The sequence below is a fragment of the Falco rusticolus genome, chromosome 1 (assembly GCF_015220075.1).
Source record: "Falco rusticolus isolate bFalRus1 chromosome 1, bFalRus1.pri, whole genome shotgun sequence".
NCBI classification, from domain to species: domain Eukaryota; kingdom Metazoa; phylum Chordata; class Aves; order Falconiformes; family Falconidae; genus Falco; species Falco rusticolus.
The window spans coordinates 68965364-68986397 of record NC_051187.1 but is presented as its reverse complement, the minus strand read 5'-3'; the positions used below and the strand labels follow the sequence as shown (position 1 = coordinate 68986397).

The following is a 21034-nucleotide window of genomic DNA, read 5'->3' as shown; positions in this document are numbered from 1 at the left end:
TTTTTATTGTTTGTCTACTTTGGATTATCAACAAAATGTTTTGGAACACCCGGCTTCTTACGGAAATCTGTATAGTGGCAGGCTGTTTTTAAACTGTTACTTTCAAATTGTTAACAGTAATTGCGTTTTTAAAATGGCATGTGGATCCAGCTTCTACTGAAAGGAGTTTCAGTGGCAGGAACACGCTGGACTTCAGCGGCCTGGCTAACTTAGAGTTTGAACTTTTCTCGTGTATCTTTGCCATACACCATGACGAGCCTATGAAGGGGTTAGTAATTCTTCTACCAACGAAATACTTTCTGTGTTGCACCACGGGGCTGATTAATTGAGGATGTAGAAGAAATGCTGAATAACATCCAAATCTTCAAGTATATTTAGGTGCTCTGTTCCCATGGGCAAACAGAAGACAGACTGCCGGTATGACAGGAGACAGTATAATGGTATGACATTATGCAATTAAGGCTGTAAGAAAACGCATATGCATGTGGGAGGATGAGTTAAGGTTGCCCAGGCAATCTTATTTCTGGCACTTCCTATATTTTCTGCATTTGACTTTGCAACCTACATGTTCACTCATCATAACTTTCTGTTGTAGTATGTAGACATGACTTGAATTCACATCCTCCTGGCTGAAGAAGTTCTATTAAAAATGTAAAGTTTTCAGTATCCTTCCACTTCACAACAAGGTTAGCTCACGCCATGTTCAATGAGGGCTTGTGCCGTCCTGGCTGACCCCCGAGCAGGGCAGGATGCGTGCACCAAGCACCCACCAGAGGTGACAGCCAAGAAGTGGAGAGGTGGTAACAGAAACACTGCCTTCCCTGCCTGTAGTTTCAGGGATGTGACTTCTGTGTGATGACCCCATGAAGTTAAAGGCTGGGTAGGGTTAGACTTGCAGATGTTATCTGCAAAAAGCTCTTCATTTGCTTAGGAACTGGGAGAAGCTGTGCCAGCCCCGGCGCTCCTCTGCTGGTGTGAGCATCACCCAGCGGTTTGTCTGGCAGAGCAGGACCTGTCAGCGACCTTTCGCAATGTAACCCAGGTGTCAGCCCCTCAACCAACTGACTCTGTTGGAACACAAGGTGAGATTTAAAGAGGCCGGCAATGACACTTTAATTGCACATATTTTAGAGGGCTTAGTATCAGTCCTGAGGCATTCCTAAAATGGAAAACAAAAATTCTGCTAAGCTCTCACACATACATTTTTGTATGAAGCGTTAGAGCTTGTATTAATTCAATAGATTCCATCACTGGGGTTTTCCCCCTGTCCCTTTTCAGATCAAACTGGAGTTCTGTGTGCAGAACAACTGCTTGTATGGTGGGGGTACAAACCAGCACACACACAAAGAAAAACCCCAAAAACAAACAAACAAAAAAAACCCTGCCAGCAGATGGGCAGCCCAGAATGGAAAAGAAAACCTTGAGCTTTTCACTTCTTGGATTAGAGTTTGGGAGTGTTACATAAGGAGGAAATGGGGCAGCTGGAAAGCAAACTTAAGAGAAGAGAAAATCTGATTAAGATGCAGACTAATATAATTGCAGAACATTAGTCAGGCTTTCTTGTGGAGAGAGAAAAATGCCTGCTGTTGTGCTGCTACAGAAACCACGCAGGGTCTGCGGGTAGGTGAGGGTGCATGGAGCATGTCCCTCCCTCCCTTCCCCCTTTCCCGGCCCTGGAATGAAGATCCTATCTTGCCCAGTAAGCTCGCCCTTCGCTGGCCAGGAGATCTCTCCCAGTACAGAGAGAATATGTTTTCCTGTTTATGTAGTTTCTTTTAATATCCCTGTTCCCTCCCTCTTGTTTTCCTCTTGGAAGGTGATGCAAGGCTGTGTCAGAGGAGGGGGTAAACTCTGCTCTTGGGCTTTTCGCAGGGCTTGGCGGACTTGGCTCTGTAAGTTGGGAGCATGGGACATATGTACTGTGCCATGAACAGACAACTTTTTTGTATCTACCCCTGTAAAGCCAAAGACAGAATTCACAGTGCTTTGGAAAGCAAATTTATCCGGAATGAGCAGATGTTGTCTGTGTTTCCAAACACCATGTCCACACCACTTGTTTCCGTGAAGACATGCATTAGAAGTTAATTACCAAAGCACTGGATAACAAAGTACCGTTCATTCCCTGGCTGTCGGTGGAAGTGTCTTTATGGAAGGTGTAAGCTGCATGCAAACTTACCCTCAGAACTGTGGCAGAAAATAAAACACACCCCTGAAGAGTGCAAATGTGTATTTGCACCAGCTCTGACCCATGCCCGTCCCAGCTAAGACTTTGTCTCTGACAGCAGTCACTTCCATATAACTGAGGGGAAGACATAAGAAATTCTGTATTAAAAAGGCTGGTGGATGAGAAAGCCCGTCCACACTGTGTTAGAGCTCTTTCTGGTCCGTAATACTTCAGAGCCTGGTGCAAAATGTGGGGAGAAAAATTTACTGCTGCCTATGAATTATATGCTAGCATGAAGTACTGTAAAAATGCATTTTCTCATGATTTATAAATGCATGCTCCTTCTTCATACAGCGATAATTTTAATTTTTGTCCCAGTGCCTTCCTACTACAATTAGCGCAGTAGCTCAATTAATGTATTTTACAAGAACATATTTTGTATCTCAGTTTTTCCAGAAGTCCCACCTTTCAATCTGTTCTGCTTTTGTGTTCTGAGAAAGGGAGAAGATCCCATTCTCCAGTTATTTTAGCACTTTCATCCAGTCTCTCATTAGTCATCTCCTTTATAAAACCGGTTTATTGCAGTGTTGTCTCATTTTCATCACCCTTTCCCATTCTCTCTTTCCTAACACACCCCTTTAGGTGTTGGAGACACCACTGCTGCCTGCATCACTGTATGTTAGGCTTAAATATTTATGTATGGAATGGTGTTAGAATATTTTTTGTGGGCCTCTAGAAGGGATCTCTCAGTCATCCAATCTCATTGCCACTGCAGTCAACCGCACCATGTAATCCCTTCCATAACCTCCTCCAGCTCCATTTAAAATAAGTCAGATAGGATTTTTGCTCCTACCGCTCTTGTTAGAGGGCTGCTCTACTGGTTTGCTATGCCAACTGCAGAGCTGAGCTTATAGCCACTTGTTCTCCTGCTGACATTGGCCCTTAGCTTTAACTTGCCAGGCTCCCGCATTTCCCAAGCCCCGCTTGCTTTGCTCTGCCAAACTGAATACACCAAGTGTTTTTATCCTCTTCTGAAATGGGCTGTCTAGTGCCTGTTCACTTCCGTGGCTTTTGTCCGTATTTGTTCCACTTTGATTTACTCTTGACTGCCCAACAGAATCACACATTGTGCTGCAGATCTTGTTTGAAATTACTTATCTGATATTGCTGGGTTTACGTTTCCCTTTTTACATAGCTCCTACTCATCTTGTGATTAACTAGTCTTTCTTTTCCAAGTACTGATCTCATAGTCAATGGAAGATTTTTTTGTGATGAATCTCTGCATGTCATTAGTATTATCAGATTTAATTATATTTTCATTAAACCAATCCTAAGAGGCATGCAGTTTCTCCAGTATACTATTCCCACCCTTGTTTGAACTGGTGATGTCTCCCAGCTCTGCCAACAGCAGATTCCATTGGCATGCTCGTGTTCTTGATGGCACCACTGTAACGAAAATGTGAAGGGTGACAGGAGCCTTGAAGAGTCCCACAGAGCAGCTTTCCTTCAGTCTGACACTGCCCATATAAACATCCCTCTGTCACTGTCTCCTGATCCCCTCATATCTTCTGCTTAAACAGCCGTTCACCTGTCTGGAAGGTATCAGGTATGATTGACCCCGAATAGATTACATCTACCACATTTCCTTTCTTTAAGGAAAACAAAGTTGTATCAGGGAAAGATATCATGCTGAAGCAACATCTCATCTAATCGCATACTTCATGGCTTCCCCATTTATTCCCATAACTTTATACTTATTTTTTCCCTCAAAATTTGTCCAAATTATTGTAAATTATTTTCCTCTCTTTCTCTAATGCAAGTATTCCAGAAGGATTTGAGCACTACAGTAAAACTTCTGGCTCCTTTCACCTTCATCATCACACACTCAGCCTGTCTGCACTCGGGAAAAGACCATTTGTTTTTCCCCACTGCAGTAAACACCCATGACATTCTTCCAGTTATTCATCTTTCTTCTGCTCCCATCTTTCACAGAATTATCTTTATTTAAAATGGAAGCAAAATGCTTATTGGTTTTGTAAACATTGCCAGAATTCCTTCAGTCCGTGTGCCCTCCTCACTGCATGGCAGCCCTGTTTCTTTTGTGCTGGCTGAAGTAACTGCTGCTAGCTGCCATTACCCATCTTCTGTATTTCCTCATCTCGAAGACAAGACTTTCTCAGGAGAGTGATTCTCCTCACTGTTACTGATAGGTTTTCTGTTTCCAGTGACCTTAGTTACCAAAGTTCCAGGAGATCTTCTGTGACGCCCTTCCCCTTTGCTTATGATACAATGTCCAGATCATTTTTGCTGCTCTGGCGTAAAGAGGTCTAATCTTTCCTTTGTATCCAAGTCCTTGAGCCCTTCAGCCTTTTATTTTTTTTTCTCATTTGGTCTCTTTCCCCTTTTGACTTAGAATGCCTTTTTATAAATTGCATTTTACCCATCTATTAATTTTAAACTGCATCTGTGAAACAATTTTCTTTTCCCTATGACCTTAGTAGCCCTACAATAGACTCACTACTTACAAAGCTAAACCACCACCACCTCCTGTTGACCTGGTGGCTGGCAAAGAGCTGCTCCTCCATCGCACCCAGCACGGCTCAGCCCCAGGCACCACTCGTGGTATCCGCTCTCAACTTTGTATCTGGGAAAGCAGCAGCTACTGCCCGAGCAGCAGCGATTTGTTTCTTTGTATTCCAAATGCCTTTTTTCATATGCAAATGTAGCTTTGCAGCTTATAGAAAGCTCTGCGCAAACCCGTGCTTGCAGCTGAGGGTGTCCATCCTTGGCCAATGTCACCATCGGGCTCCCGGTTCTATCCCTGACAGTTTTCCTGCAGTGGTTCTGAGCCAGACGCTTTGGGTCTGTTCCCTCTTTCTGTGCGCTCAGCGTTCAGTGCTACCCAGCGGCCTTTACTGGGCTCTGTCTGCCCGGGACACAGCGGCCACTTTTCCCTCTCTCCTAGCCCCCTCTGTTTGACGCCTGGGCAGGTTTCCTTCTCCGTTTTGCTGCTCCGGCCCCTGCCTTGTGCTGGCAAGTGTTTTCAAGTGCTTCACATTGCCCAGTGCCTGCTTCCAGGTTGGCACAGCCCTCCCATCCCCACCCCCCTTGCCATCACCTTTTAAGTTCCTTAACCATTGTCATACCCACGTCCCACTCGATTCCCCTCCCACACACCTTGTGCTACCACCGAGCTGGGAAGGCACAGACCTCTCCCAGCCTCCTCCTCCTCCCCTAGTTCCAATTCTCCTCTCTGCAGTCCCAGCTGTCCTGATTTCAGTCGGCTCCTGCTCTGGGTGGTTGTTGCGAAGGGCTTGTCAGGGAAGGGAAAAGGGAAAAGAAGGGAGAAAGGAAAAGGGAAAAGGGAAAAGAAGAGAGAAAGGAAAAGGGAAAAGAAGGGAAAAGAAAAAAAAAGGGAAAAGAAGTGAAAAGGGAAAAGAAGGGAAAAGCAGGGAAAAGGGAAAAGAAGGGGAAAGGGAAAAGGGAAGCTTTCCGGAGGTGGATGGAGGCGTGCGGCTGCAGGTGTGCACAGACCAGCGCCTGCCCCTCCCGGGGAGCAGGGCTGGTGTAGCCCGGCGGGTGACAGCCAGGGAGGTGACACCGGCTGCCTGCGTCTGGGCCAGTCCGGCGGGGCTTCGAGCGAGCCTCCGCGCGGAGACCGGCCGGGAGGCTGGGGCGGCCGCCGGCGGGCGCTGGCGGTGCTTGGCACCGCGGAGCGTGGCGGTCACCCCCCCGCGACCCCGTCTATTTCCAGGCTTCTCACGGTGCCCAGAAGCGCCCCGTTCCCGGCATCCCCCGCCCCGTCCCCCCGCCGCCGCTAACGCGGCCGGTGCCCGCTGCGCCCCCCGTCCGTTCGGCCCTGCCCGGCGGGGCGGGGCTGAGGGCGGGGCTGGGGGCGGGGCGCGGCGGCGGGCGGGCGCGCTGAGTGGCCGCCGGGGGCGGGGGCGGGGCTCGGGGCGGGGGCGGGGGCGAGAAAAGCGGCGGGGGAGCGGCGGGGCCGGGGCAGCGGCGGCGGCGGGCGCGGGGCGGCGAGCGGCGATGCGCCTGACGCAGGGCATGTGCACCATCGCCGAGTGCGCGCCCGGCGGGGAGGGCTGCCCCGCCGCCCGGCCCCGCCTCGTCAAGATCGCCGTGGTGGGGGGCAGCGGCGTGGGCAAGACAGGTGAGGGGGGGGGCGGCGGGCGGGGGTGCGCGCGGGGCGGCGGAGCGCGGCTAACGGTTGCCTGTCTGTGCCTGCCCGCAGCGCTGGTGGTGCGGTTCCTCACCCGGCGGTTCATCGGCGACTACGAGAGGAACGCAGGTAGGCGGGCGGCGCCGCTGGGTTGCTGCCGGGCTCGGGGGTCGGGGCGGGGGTGCCGCCGGGGGCTGGGCTGCGGCGCGGTGGGGTGCGGGCGGGCCCTGGGGCCAGCGGGCGGGAGGCGGTGCCGGGCCGGTGTGCGGGGGCGCGGCCGGGGCCGCTGCAGGGCGGCCGGTCCCCGCCGGCTGTGCCCCCCCGCCGCCCCCTGCCCGCTCGGCCGGGCACTGCAGCGCCGCCCCCCCGGCCCCTGGGCCGCTCGGCTGCGCCGCTCGCCTCGGCAGCGCTCGGTGCGGTGGACGTGTCCCTCCTTGGAGAACTCTCCTGGCCGAAACTAATGGGGCTTGTGCCTAAAAACATTCCGTAAACCCAGCGCTGCATTCCTCTTGGCAGCCCGAGTGGCAGCGGCTAAGGGATCTAGGCAGCGTAAGGGGCAAAATGTGGAGACAGTGTTGTGCGCTTGCCTGGGTGTAGTGCAGTGCAAAGTGCAGGCTAACGTGAGTGTAAAACATGCAGCGTTTTCTTGAGGAAATGATTTGGAAAAAGCCCTAAACCCCAACCAGTCTTACAGGCTGGCCAGCGGAGGGCTTCACTGAAGTGTCAAAATACTACATGACGAGCAAACTGCTTTTCTATAATAAAAGCTGGTTATTTTGCACACTTACATTTATCGTCTAAGCTAAGACAGTCTTTAAGAAGTGATTAAGCTCCAAGTTGCACGTTATGAAACGACAAGCTTCAAAACAAGTCAATGCAAGATTAAATCCCAGGCTTCTAGTAGTGTCACAAACTTACGGGTTGTTACACGCAGAAAGCTTTTAACGCCAGTTCCTTGCCTCATAAATAATGATACAACTTTCTATATACAACCGATGGGTAGCAGAAGCAACATCTGTCTGTAGAGCAGTGGCTGTACTTGTGACCCTGTTGGTGTTCCTCGTCAGGTAATCTCTACAGCAGGCACATCCAGATAGATGGAGAGATGTTGGCCATTCAAGTGCAAGATACTCCAGGAGTTCAGGTGAGCAGGATGCAGCCATACAGTTTACCAAAGCAGCTTTACATTTGTCTGCGCTTGTGTTCCCCTGCACGAACATACTGTTATGGTCTCTTCTAGAAATATTTTGTTGTCCATTTCAGAGTTTGGCCCTCTGTGTGGGAGAGGTGGTAACTTGCATTTTAAGCAGTCAAGCCAGATGTGTTGGGAGCCTGTAGTATGCTGGCAGCAAAAGAAAAAACCCAACTTGTTTTCACGAATCATTTGTACGTTGGAGGCCCATTACTTTTGAGTGGCTGAATTACTGAAGTGTTTTATTCCTGTATGTCAGGAATGTTAAGACACAAAACCGGAAACAATTCTGTGCAAATAAGGTACATGGGGAAGAAAATGTCATGACGGCTGCCCAACAAGCTTCATAAATACATGCTATAGAAAGTGAAGTCTGTATTGTGGCTGTGCTCATTGGTGTGTCACAAGTTAGTTTTGAATGTATAGACCTGAGTAATGCTGGATTGTTGCCTTTTTGAACTGGGCAACACTCCAGGTCTAAGTGCTTCCAGCTCATATCTTTGCTTCCCCAGACTTACTGTCTAGCCAGTTAATTTCCCATTCTGTGGAACTACAAAGTCTTTCTCTGCATGCAGAACTACTCGGGTCAATTTTCCATTTGAGTATAGCAAACTCCAGTGTTAAATTCCAGCTTTTTGCAGCTGAATCAACATAGGCATTTATTCGTCACGCTTAGATTGTTTGCACTTACAATGTGAAATGCAAATGTATGTGTCTGAAGCTGTAAAATGCTATTTGGCTTTATAGATTCTTAAGGACAGGTTCCTTTAATCTTTTATGACTTCAGCTATCTAATTTGAGACCATTCATTTTTCAGATCCATGAACACAGTCTGGATTGTAACGAGCAGCTGAACAGATGCATTCGCTGGGCAGATGCCCTGGTGATTGTTTTCTCCATCACAGACTATAAGAGCTACGAACTACTCGGTCACCTTTACCATCATGTTCGACAGTTGCATCCAGGAAATGCAGTCCCTGTTGTCATTGTTGCAAATAAAGCTGATCTCTTGCATATCAAAGAGGTGGAGCCTCAGCAGGGACTTCAGCTGGCCAACATGCTGGGCTGTACTTTCTATGAAGTATCTGTCAGTGAAAACTATAACAATGTCTTCAATGCCTTCCATCTCCTCTGTAAAGAAGTCAGTAAACAGCAAACAACCAGCACCCCCGAGAGAAGGAGAACCTCTCTCATTCCACGGCCAAAATCGCCTAACATGCAGGATCTGAAGAGAAGGTTTAAGCAAGCTTTGTCTGCCAAAGTGAGGACTGTCACTTCTGTCTGACAGCAGAGCCGCTGGTCTGCCCAGTGTTTAGCCTGAGACTGAAAGCTGGAGTGTTTAACACTGGCACATCTAGAGTCTAAGGCATTGTGAAAGGAAGATGGTTCAGGTAGCCTTTTCCAGGGCTGTAGTCCTTAAGCAGTTCCTTAAAACAGGAACAGTGGCAGATGGGGAAAAGGGAAAAAAAAAACAAAAAACAACACAAAACAAAACCCAAACCCTCTTGAAATAGTTCTAGGTTGTGACTTGCAGAACAAATATTTTCATTTGGAAAAGGAACTTTTCAGTAAATGAAACAAGCTTTCAGTTTGCCTTTTCTCCAGTCAGACAGATTTGGTCTTCGTTTGTGCAGAAACAACCTTTTAGCTGTAACTCAACTTGTACTTGAGCAAGGAAACCCTGAACTGCAGTTCACTGTTAAGAAATAACCACTTGAGTCTTGCAAAGGACAGCATGATGCATCTGTTTAATTTTATTGCACAGTAGAACTGTTTTATTTCCCATGTATTTCAAAACAACTAAGCAAACATGAAACTTCTGTAAAAGTAAGTGGACAGGACTGGGTATTGAGACCGTAAACAATGGTCCTTTATTATTTTTTTTTTACTAGCTATGTTATTGCTGACAACTTGACCAGATTCTTTGTATGCAAAACTATTGTCTGCAGGGTGTAAACATATCTAATTACAAGTAACTTGTGGGGTTTTTACTGTCTGAAAAAAAAATTACTGTCCAGACTAAATGATCCAACATGGAACTTGTGAGGAATGAGTGTGGAGTTGGAGTGATAGTCCATTATAACTGCCAGTCTAAGACACTTGTCTCCCTCTTTCTCTCTCCCCCTTCTCTCCTGCGTGCAGTAGGCACAGAGGGAGGGTGGCTGTGGTTCAGCACGGTGTGAAGCATGACTGGCTCCAGGCAGTGAAGCTGGTGGGTTGTTCTGAGCTGAGTCAGTCCCTATTCATCTTTAAATACATGGCAGATTTTTATATGTATATATATAACTTTTCCTTCTACATTGAGCCAATGGAGTTCAAAGCCTAAGGGCCTTATACACATGCACTTTAAAAAGCCAGCTGTGCTTTTGTTTAAACTGTAATTTATTTATTTTGTGTACAGTTACTCCTCCTAGGGAGTGGACTTTTCATTCTTACTGCCTGGTTCAACATTAAATTTTTGAATTGCATGTTTTCTTGTGTGTTCTTCGGGTGGGAAACAATGGGCAATTACCAGTGAAATGTTGAGACAAAGTTTTTTCAGTGTACTTAAGATAGATTGCAGAAACAGTAAGGCAGCCTTTCCTGCATATACTGTTGCTTTGTTAGCATAAAGTGGGGGCGGGGAGGGGGGCACGGCTTTCACAGCTGCTTTACAACTTCCTTTTAGGAGAGGAACTGAATAAGGCAGAGGCCTTTCAAATTAAAATGGAGTTCTTCATTTGCCCTTGTCAAAAAAATCCTGTGAGAAAGGAATGGTGAGAGGTAGGTTAAAATCCGGAAGAACAGCAAGTCTTTAAAGTGACTGCTACTTTCTCCTTGAAAAAAAAAAAAAAAAAGGAAACTTTATGTATTGAACTATATCACAATGAAGAACTTAATCAAATTGCAAGTCTTCAACTATTTTATTCATGCTTAAAGTAGCTTTACCGAGAGCCTTCCTGAGGAGGCTGTTGTGCTGGGACTAGGGTGACTGTTGCACAAGCCCACCTGGTTAGCACACAGCTGTAATGCCTGGTGCAGGGAAACCCTGATGAGGCGGTGGTGATGATGATTTTTTTGACCATGAGCTACTAGCCAAGTGGCTTAGGACTAGACTTGCAAACGCAACTGAGCTTATCCTTCCAGTCTGAGCTTACTACCAGATATTGGTTAGCTTATTAATATACTAGTAAACCCATTTGCCAAGGGTGGCTTTGTGTCTCCTCTTCCTACCTTTTGAGTGCTAGTGTCATATGCAGAAGACTCCTTGCTGTGGCTCTGCACCTAATCAAGCAAAGTCTCTTCTATGCTCTTCCTACTCACATGTAGGCAGGAGATTTTTTTTCCTCTCCTGGCCTTTTTCCTGAGCATGGGCTATAGGCTACAGCTATTTCCCACAAATAAGGAGCTAACCATCACTCTAGGGCCGCTGGAAAGACTGTGCTCCAGTCCTGGCCCAGAAGAGCAGCAGGCTTTTGTGACCATCTTCTTTCATATCTTCAGCTACTTGAGCATGAGATGGTGCCTCAGTCCCAGCATCCATTGTCACAGCTGTGGCCCCACCAGCTGAAAAGATTCCTCCAAAGTGTGTGTGAGGGCCTGTAAAACCAGTCTGCCTTGGAGAAGCTACTTGACCCATCCGAAGTGCAAGAGCGCCAGTGCCGGCTTAGACTCCCCCTTATCGCTGTCCTAGACAGTGTGTCGTTAGATGGCCAGGTCAGAGACCTGCGAGCATCTGACAAAAGACAGGTGAGGGAGAGAAGACCACAACTGTCAGGCTACCTCATCTCAGGAAAGCAGTTGCATTTCAGAGGTGTAAAGCACCTGAACTCACTGGCCAGCGATGGCCACTGGACAATGAGAGCCTTGCTGCCACCAGCAGGGTGCAGAAAACCTTCTAGGCCACCTCCCAAGACAGAAGGTCTAGGTTGTTAGGGGCAATCAAAAAACACAAAAGAAAAAGGGGTTGCAGGAATATGTCGGTCCTGGCACGTGTAGCCCTGTGTACTAGGAGAAAAGAAGATGTATGAGGTTTGGCACTGTAAGAGCATTGCTTTATTGATTAGTGAATTTACAAAACGTCCATATTCTACAATTAAACAGTACAGAAGGACAGAAAAGAAACCAAGAGACTGGCTATTTGCTTTCCAGTTGCTCTGTTCAAACTATTTCTTGAGCTTTTAACATTGCAATCTCATAATATTTCTCATTTTTTATAGCACAAAGTTCCATTCTATAGTCATTCTTATAAAATTCTCTTCCATAAAGGCAACATTGTCTATGCTTTATAATCGGTCCATTGTTTCCTTCCAGCCACTCAAAAGCAAATGTAAATCAAAATGCACCCTTTTCTGAAGGCCATTATAAACATTTAAGAGAACATACTCTAGCTAGTGAACAAAGGTTAAAAAGCTGCTTCCCATTTAATCTACTTCTTTGACATAATAAAGAATGCTATGGTAGAGTGAATGTCACTTACAATTTCACATTCACAGTGTAAGCTGTAGTCATAGCATCCCTTGGATGAAGCAAGAGGATGCAGCTTTAGAGCTCCACCATTTTACGCTGCAATTTGGAAGTCTTGGTGCTATACACAATCACAGTCTCTGTTGGCTGCTGCTTTTTTACCACAGACTGTAGCAAATTTTTATAAAGGAGAATTACATAACTGAATTTGATAGCAGCTCTTTCACAATCATAAATTAAAAATAAAAGCTGTTCTCTAGCCACGCTGTTCAGAAGTCTAGCTCAAGGAAGAATCTGCGCTATGGGCCCTTGAAAATGAGATTGTGCTTCCCCCCCCCGCCTCTTTTTCTTTTTTAAATACATGTGAGTGGAGGATTTTTCCAGGGTTATCATCAAACGATCACAGCCCGTATGTCCTCCTGTGTAAACCTACAGAGAAATGTGCCATCAGAAACAGTCTTTTCTCCCGGGACTGCGGGTGGAGAAACTAAAGCAGGAAACTGGAAGCAGAGAGAGAAGCAGCCACGCAACCTAGCCCTTGAGTCTGGCTCTCTGCTTCTCTGCGGCTACCAGTCCAGCTGGGAGAGCATCCCTGGAAGATGCTCTGCTGGCTAAATCAGGGCTGTGCTCCATGGCCTCTCCAGGGTGAGGGATGAAATAAGAGCAGAGGCTGTTAACGCTGTATAAGGCACATGTGTTTTGCAAGGTTGCCTGACAGAGGGGGTGGATTTTGCTAGCCTTTCACTTCCTCAGGAGCATTTCCCACCAGAAGCAACCCCAGTGAAACCATCAGGAACACTCAGAGAAAAAAGTACTGCTTGGGGAGGACAAACTCAGCATCACCTGACCCTCAGATGCTCCTTTTCTAGGGAATTACTACAAACGATGATACTTGGCCATGCCAGGCAGGGTTGGGTTGGATTCAGCACTGCACGGTGCTACTGCTAAGGAGGGGGGAGTTGTTGCTGGACAACTGGACCATTTTGAAGAGCTGCCTGTGAGCTGCACATATTCCGTTGCAGTCAGATACCCAGCTGTTTCAGGTGCAGCTGTAAGTGCAGCAGGGGACACGTCATTTTTTTGGAAGGCTCTTGGGAAGAGTGACAGACCAGGGATTTGATGTTTCCAGCTGAGGCACTCGCTCATCTCCACAGATCCTCCCCCGTCAGATACCGGTGTCAGGCTGGAGACGGTCTGCAGCAAACAACAACTCGATAGCACTGTGTGGTGTCAGGAGTGCAGAAGACAGCACGATTACCTGAAATTAGGGGAACAAGAAACAACAAGTCAGAATGAGGGGGACTGAGACTGACCGCAATACTAATGAGCCATGGATATGAAGTGTTTGCTTCACCCAGCACTAGACAGGCTGTGTGTTTCTGACAGGGAAATACAACTTGCCCAGTGAAACTGTCTCCTCCCTAATAACTGCAGTTAAATCACTTTAAAGAGCACAATGACTGGTAGCATTGTACTCTTAATGAATGTGTGCTTTGACACATTTCTACCCACATCTTAGGAGGTGACTTGTTGTGACTGCCATTGGTTTACTGTGAGGCACCAGCTGATGAAGCAGGGGTTTCCCCTCTCCTATAGCACAGATTTGAGTGACAGCTGTTTCAGCTGAAGGTAGGGTGAGCACCACAGCAGTGCTGCTGGCCTGCTGCAGGGAGCCACAGTCCCTGTTCAGGTACATCTCTTCAGACCAGGCACAGGCTGTTCTGTACATCAGGACCAAGGCTCAACCTTAAGCACTGCTGGGATTCTATCGCGTTTGTTTCTTCAAATTTTTAATCCTAGATGGGTCTGATAAATGAAACTGTCACTCACTACAACCATGACACACAGCCTTCCAGATGCACGTATGTTTTTCTTAGGTGAAAACCAGTATGCAGGTGCCTAGCGTGAAGGCTTCCCTGCAGGGCAAAGCTCTCAGCAAGAAGTGAGTGCATACACTCTTGCTGTGTGGAGCTAACCCAGGGCTGCGGTTGTAGGACACTGCTCTTACAAAGCCCCAAGTTCAGCAGTGTCCACAGGGTTGTGACTGCAGGCAGGGACACGGGGGCACTTACTAGCCCACTTGAAAATGAATTTGCTGCTTCGGTTTAAATCTGAGGAGAGGAACCACAAGCATCAACAACGGAGTATGTCTGTGTGTTCGTTTCCTGCAGTAGCTATCAAACCACTCGTGCTCTTCATCACATGGTTTAAATGCGTGGTAGTGCTGCATTTCAACTTTTTCTGTTGTTCTTTCTTTCATCTTTTCACTTCAGATAATGAAAGGATCTCTTCTGTACTGATGATAGTCTCCTCCTCACTTCTCCCTTTCCCTTGTCCTCCCACACAATCTGTAGCAAACTGACACTGATTATCTTTTCTCCTTCCTAAGGCTGAAAACTCTGTAATTTGCAGATGCCAAAGGCTGACACTGTCTTACTTATGTTACATGAGAATCAGACTATAGCGCAGTATGTGTTCGTCTTGTTATTACACAGCTTAATCCTCAAATACATGAGGGGACACGTTACCAGAATTTTTTGGGCATACAAGCCAAACATCAACAATAGCTACTGCCAGATAAAAGCAATTTCTTCTTCGAGTCCCACCACCGAACCCTGAGGGGATTTGTGCAACTAATAGAAGGCCAGAGAGAAAAATGAGATCTGCAGCTACATCTGAGAAAGGATACGGCCAAATACAGTGGGACTTCCCTCCTTTCCCCTCAGTATCTCTGAAGGGCTCGTTGAAGGGGGATAAATGTGAATATTGCTTCCTTCATTTCTACAGAGAAGGGGGGAGTTGCACAGATAAGTAACATCCATCTCTTCTCCAGGCAGGTCTCTTCAGGACAGTCTACCTCCTTTGCAGACCTTCTTGTTCAGCACAGCATGCCTGTCTTTGATGCTTCACCTGAAGGGCCAGGGGTTCCCATCCCAACCCACCGTGCCCGAAGGCACTGCGGGCAGCTCACCCTCAGCAGAGGGCAGGGAAGGATGCAGATAACGTGCTGGTGCATCTAGAGGGGTTTGTCTGCCTGCCTGCCTCGGCCACAACCACACAGCTGGTTGTGCATGGTGCGAGGAGGGAGGGTGAAACAATCCACTCATGCTCTTTCCCTTTTTTACTCTCCTTATTAGTGGGGGCAGAGGGGGGAAGGGTCATTTCTTCCTTTGGAAGTAGAATACTTCTCGCCAGGTTAGGGGAGCTATTCACCACCATCCAAACCCGAATGATGTGTAGGAAGTGCTGTATTCCTTTGCTCTCCTCCATGAGACATAGAATTGTCATTCATATTCAGACGCAGAGCAGTTCTGTGGATGGAAACATGTGTCTCTGCTCCACATTTAAATGTCATTTGCCTCAACTCTAAAAAGCTGCTGAAGTAATCAGTGTGTCCTGTCAATTTTTCTATTTCTTTCCTCAGTTCTTTACTTTTGCACGCACATGTCTCTCCATTTCTCCAAGAGCCAATAATTAGTATAAATGTCAGTCCTTTGTGTGACTGGAAGGGACTTGGGAGGCCAGTGTTCCCCGATGCCTGAATCTGATTGCCTGAACACCACAAAAAAGCTCTGTTAAATGCTGGCTTGAGTTAGACAAATGCCTGGCTTTTTGAAAAGAGAATAATCCCAAACAGGTGGCACGTATTCACAGCCAAAGTGCAGAAATCCAGGTAAATCCAACAGACTCATAAACTATTTTTATGTGAAAGACTTGCACAACTGCTTCTTTTTCTTCTTTTTCTTCCTCCTCCCACCTCTCCCCCAAAGTCCTTTCACCTCTAGCACAGCACATTTGGACAAAGGGCAAGATGCAGTAAAAGCTTAAAATTCTTTAGGAATCTGCCTCAGAGGGTGACCTGCTGCCAGGGTTAAGCCAAAGCAAAGCAACACCAGATCCCATGTCACCACTGTCAAGCCTCAAGTCCCTCTAGAAAGCCAGTCTGAAGTCCCCCTGAATAGCTCTCAACCAACTCAAGTGTTAACCCTCTGCTTATCTTTCAGGGTATATTAATACATTTCAGGTGTGGATTAACTTGTCCATCAGTGTGTCACAACTCAATCCCACTCCAAGAGGGGAAAAAATTTCATTCGCTGTTTTGAGGAGATTAGCAATAGGCTAATGGGGGAGAAACGTGTTATGAGATCAGATAAAACCGCTAAAAATGGCACTCTATTACAAAGTACTGCTTGAGACTGCTTGCAAAACCAATTAAAACGTGGAAAACACATGTCAAACCGAGGGACTGCTCTGCCTTTGGTTGGCTCCATTTTGCCAATGATTTCTTAGTAATCAAAACCGCATTCCATAGGAACTGAAAACAAGATGTTTACAAGCCACCCTGGAAACTAGAGTTATATTTATGATGCAGCTGGTTACACAGCACTTCTTTGCAGTTTTTAGATTACCTTGTGTATCTGCACTACTCAGCAGATACCTGATGGCTCCTCCACAATTAACAATTATTTTTAACATCTCAGATGGCACCAGAGCTCATCCATCCCTGTCCTCTCCCCACGCCATTCAGATGACAGCTGCTTTAGTCAAGTTCTGCTGCCAGAGAGTGGACAAGGGAAAGACCAGCTGTACAGACACTACTGAAGCTTCACTGCAGGAGCCATCCTCCTTCCAGGAGTCCAACAGCACATCCAAGGCTGCAGGGACTTGGGGCTCTCTCCGCATCACCCGCTTCACGCTACTTAAGGCATCTAGTGGTCAGCTATCTATCACAGATACCTGGCCTGGCCCAGAAACAGTACAGCTGTACCCAGGATAATTTATTTTGCTCCTCAGCAATGCTAATTGACTTGTCTGCAGGAACACCACTGGTAAGTCACTAGGTGGTACACAGACCCGTGTGGCAGGCTCCTTCTGAGCATCCCTGCGCTGTTTCCTGCAGATGCACTGCCAGGGAGCCTGCAGCCTTTTGGACAGCTAATGTTTCTGTTTATAAAGGATACAAATAAATGAATCTTTTGAGACGAGATGAAAGCTCCTTCAGAATAACGCCAATCTGTTCTGAACTTTACTGCCTGAGTTTGAACTTTCATTGGTGACTCTGATATGTAAAAAATAGACCCTTGGTGCCTGCACACTTGTTGCCTATATGTTTCACAGCAAAATCCTAATGCCACATTGCCTAAAGCCTAATGTCTGTGCGGCTGCAGCTTCGTGTAGGTTTGGTGCCAGTGCTATAGGGAACATTATCTGATTAATTTGTTCAGATAGAAACTGTACATTTAGAGCTGTTTTTACCTGGGTACCAGGTTTGCGTGTTGCTACCAGATCCTTCACCATTTTGACCTCGGACACTGTCACTCCACCAACCATAAAGATGATCAGAAGAGGATGATCACCAGGGTGAGGACGAGTCACCTGTAAAATGAAGGAAAGCATTATCTGTAGTTGCTCAGCCCAGCTCCAAACATATGGACCAGCAGTGACTGGCTCCCTGAGGGGCTGAAGGAAGAGTAATGGGGAAGCTCAGAAAGAAATATTCATGGAATGCTGGTTTCAGTAGCAGCTCAGAGGGAAATCAATGGGGATGACACCCAGTTAAAACTAATTAACTGTTTCCAGGGAAATGGAGTTTTCATGGCTTCCCCTGAAACCTAGGAGAGTTTCTCATGAGGTCTGAGGACTTCTCCCTCCATTCCGACGTCACTGCCTTCCTCCTTTTCCCAGAATGGGAGGAGAGTACTTGGGTGGATGCACAGTTTGGATACAAGTACACATGAGGCTTTAAGGAATGAGGGGTAAATTACTACCCAGCAGAAGCAAGGAGTCCAGCCTAAACACGCTAGAATCTGTGCCTGAGGTCAGCAATGGGAAGAATCATAAGTAATGTGTTCTCACCAGTCCTGCGAGTAATCCTTTACAACTGACCCAAGGAAAATACATTGGGTCCATTGTAGTATAAAATCAGTTCCTAGCTTGTTTCCTTCAGTTTTCAATACTTCTATGACTGGGTTCTAACTAATATAGTGAAACTTTAGATCTAAGAAAACACTTGTTTCATTTTGCCCCAACTATCATTAAAATAGTGCAAACATTTCACTTTGGTTAAGACTTTATAAAACCACATTTTAATTTTAAATGTGAAGGGGATGCTTTACGTCAGTTTCCTCTTAATCACTTCCAGAAGTCTGATTACTTTGCTGTTTCCTAGCAAACTCTTTCCTTCTTGATAAAACGCACTCCCTTGACAATGCCTTGCTCCGGTCTTTGGGAATGATGTCAAGGGAGCCCATGCAATTGCTCTTGTCACATTGCCTTTGAGCATGAAACACTCCAAATGTTTGGCTCTGAAAAGTGACAGTGAGAACAGCTGAATTTGCTCCTTTTTAGACTCTCCACCCCCTCTTCTTCCACAAGCGTAGGTTTTCAACAGCATTCGCTCGACAGAATGAAAGTGGTCATCAACCCGAGTTCGGGTGGAGTGCAGATCCTGTGCTTTCACCACCACAGCAGCTATCTTTGATCCCTGTGGCTCCAGCTCCTGAGGGTACAGCTCTTCTCCTCTTCCTTATTATGGCTGCCCTATATTTAGTCTTTGGAGAGTTTTTCATACTGCAGCTCTGTCAGGCTTTCTGGCTGGCAACCTTCAGCAGAGGCTCTTCCCTTCGGAGCACGCACCAGCAGACGGCATGCTCCTCTCCAGGCTAGCGGGCCTTCAGTTGCACAGGGCTCCCTGTGCAGTGCTGCTCCCCAGGCAAAGAGCTTTCCAACTCCCTGGGAGTTTGAAACCAGTACAAAAAGCCTTAGATGGATGTATCAGTGACCTAGGTATTTGTGTACTGAGTGTTTATTTTCTTAATCGCCCCCACTTCGCCAGCCATCTTCACTGAACTGATGGTGCAAATAGTGTATATACTACATTCAGCAGGGTGTCCTGCAGCTCTTGTGTGAGAGTGAGCAATTTTTTTTTTACACCAACAGAACAATTAAATGGATCCACCAGAGCTTACATAGACCTTCTCTATGCACTTTCCTACATCAGACTTCTCACTTCTTACTATCTGCATACAACGTAGTGTCAACTTCAAATGAAAAGTCCATTCCTATCAGAAACATCATGAGGAGTTTAACTAAGACCTAAATACTTACTCACAAAGCAGGCCAAATAGAACTACTACTTGCTAAAATATTAAGAGTATCTCATGCCATAATTGCTGTAAGTAGTGACACAAGGTTAAAGAAATAACTGCTCACAAGGATGGTGAAGATAAAAGTTGACAAAATGCTCTGCTACAGCACTTTGAAGTAACACAGGCATTACTGGTTTATTCCGTTTTATGGCTCTTTGCTCTTCTTAAACCTGTCACCACAGCAAATGTCTCCACTCTGTCTCATGAAGCTTCTGAATGACCCAGGACACACATAGAGCTAGAACTTCGGAGGCCTGCAATTGAACAAAGTGTCTATTTCTTAATGTCTTTCCTAGTGATAAAAACCTCATCATAACCATGCAGGCATAACATTGGTCACACTGAAAGGACACCCTGTATAAGAACATTAATTGGAAAACACAAGTTTTCATGGCAACATGAAAGAAAAAATGTATTGAAAAATCACTTCCTTCAGTCAAAATAAACCTAGATCCAAACACATGGTGCCTATATAAAACATCATTTTTCAGAAGACTAAAGTTCAAACCACAAATTCCAGAAATGCATATTAAAAATACTATTAGGCATATGAACTCTAAATTAAATTAAAATTGCAATGAAAAGGGTCTTGGAATCTGTACTTTTGTTATGCTATGCACAAGTGTTTTGAAGGAGGACAATACTTTGGGTACAAAATATTTGGCTGTGTTAAGAATGTCAGTTTATGCCAAGATTTTTTTGTTTGATAATGCAGCCACCCAAGGCTCTCTCTTTTGAAGGAACTGGCTGCATGTAGTTAAACACAACTCACTTCTGTGACATAGAAGAAGAACTGAAAGGGACTGCAACAAAAGCAACGTGTATCTTCTGGGATCCTTCTAAAGTTCGGTTGTTTTGGGACATTTCCAAGGCCTCTGAATCTCATTTACAGTGATATCTGAATTTTGCAAAAAATCCCAAGTGAAGTTCACTTTAAGTTGAAAATGCCATGCTTTAAAAATAATTGGGACAATTATCTCAGGCACTTAGAAAAATTAACCAAGAAAAAAGCAAAACCATTGCATTGATGTGAAGGAGCCTGAAGGATGGAGGAGGGATGGTTCCCTGAGTCAGCAGAGTGTCCCAGCCAGACATCAGGGGCTTCTCTCCAGCTCTGAGCCCACCATACTGACACTGGTGGTCAGAGGGCTCTTTGCTGGCACACTTGTCTGTGTGGAGGAGATGGAGAGGAGCAGATGGGAAAGTGGGGCAACAGAGGTCAATAAAAAACGAAAGCAGGAAAGGGTTGGAGGACAGGTTTGTTCTCATGGCAGCTCACAAAACACAGCCTCTTCCTTTGAGGAAAGTCAGCAGAAAAAACTTTCCTGTCCCGTGAAGGCTAACTCTGCCAACCAGGACACCAGCACCAATGCATCTAGTATTTGTGACCAACCAGAAACCAATTAATTTACCTGAATAACTGGAAATAGGAAAACACATCCATCACCAGAAACGAGACTGCCATACAGGGCACTTAGTATCAATGATACCAAGCTCAGATCATGATAAACCATGTGTGGTCCAGAGCAGCAGTCAAAAGAGGAACCCTTTTGGCAGCAAGGTCTTTTCCTTCCACCTTCCCTTAGCGTCAAAACAAACATCTGCCAGAGAAACAGCTCCTAGATGAGAGATAACTTTACAAGTCTGTCCTGGACGAACATGTCTGAGTCCATCACTTACCAAAGCATGTTTATGCGAGGTGGCATTTATATTCAGGCATTGAGGAAGAAATAAAACCATAAGGAAGCTCGTGAAATAATTACTGTGCTGATGGGTGTGGTAAGTGGAGAAGATCCTCTTGTGCGAGAAATACAGGCTGGTCAGAAACTCATTCATGTAATTATTGAGCACTTGCCAACAAGCCAGGCTACAAACTAAATGAGCAAGCACGGATACATATTTGTGAGGCGTGT

The 21034-nt window shown here is 46.2% G+C and overlaps 2 protein-coding genes across 2 annotated transcripts in view; one reads left to right on the top strand and one right to left on the bottom strand.

Moving 5' to 3' along the window:
• Positions 1-6152: 6152 nt before the first annotated feature.
• Positions 6153-9995, top strand: RASL11B (RAS like family 11 member B). The gene is made up of 4 exons (XM_037383161.1): positions 6153-6326; positions 6408-6464; positions 7403-7479; positions 8345-9995. Exons 1-4 carry the CDS (start codon positions 6203-6205, stop codon positions 8810-8812), a joined length of 726 nt encoding a protein of 241 aa, XP_037239058.1. The 5' UTR covers positions 6153-6202; the 3' UTR covers positions 8813-9995.
• Positions 9996-11534: 1539 nt separating this feature from the next.
• SCFD2 (sec1 family domain containing 2) overlaps positions 11535-21034 on the bottom strand; it is a 199777-nt gene continuing 190277 nt past the window's right edge. The window contains exons 9-10 of the mRNA XM_037393632.1: positions 17230-17349; positions 11535-13231 (exon numbers count right to left, since the gene is read on the bottom strand). Of these exons, the coding sequence (XP_037249529.1) occupies positions 13139-13231; positions 17230-17349 (213 nt within the window). The 3' untranslated portion in view covers positions 11535-13138. The remainder of the gene's footprint in view (positions 13232-17229; positions 17350-21034) is intronic.

Excerpts from the sequence above, each read along its gene's own strand:
- RASL11B (XM_037383161.1), top strand. The coding sequence starts at position 6,203 with ATGCGCCTGACGCAGGGCATGTGCACCATCGCCGAGTGCGCGCCCGGC. Across the intron at positions 6,327-6,407 it reads CAGCGGCGTGGGCAAGACAG|CGCTGGTGGTGCGGTTCCTC; the intron begins GTGAGGGGGGGG and ends GCCTGCCCGCAG. Across the intron at positions 7,480-8,344 it reads AAGATACTCCAGGAGTTCAG|ATCCATGAACACAGTCTGGA; the intron begins GTGAGCAGGATG and ends TTCATTTTTCAG.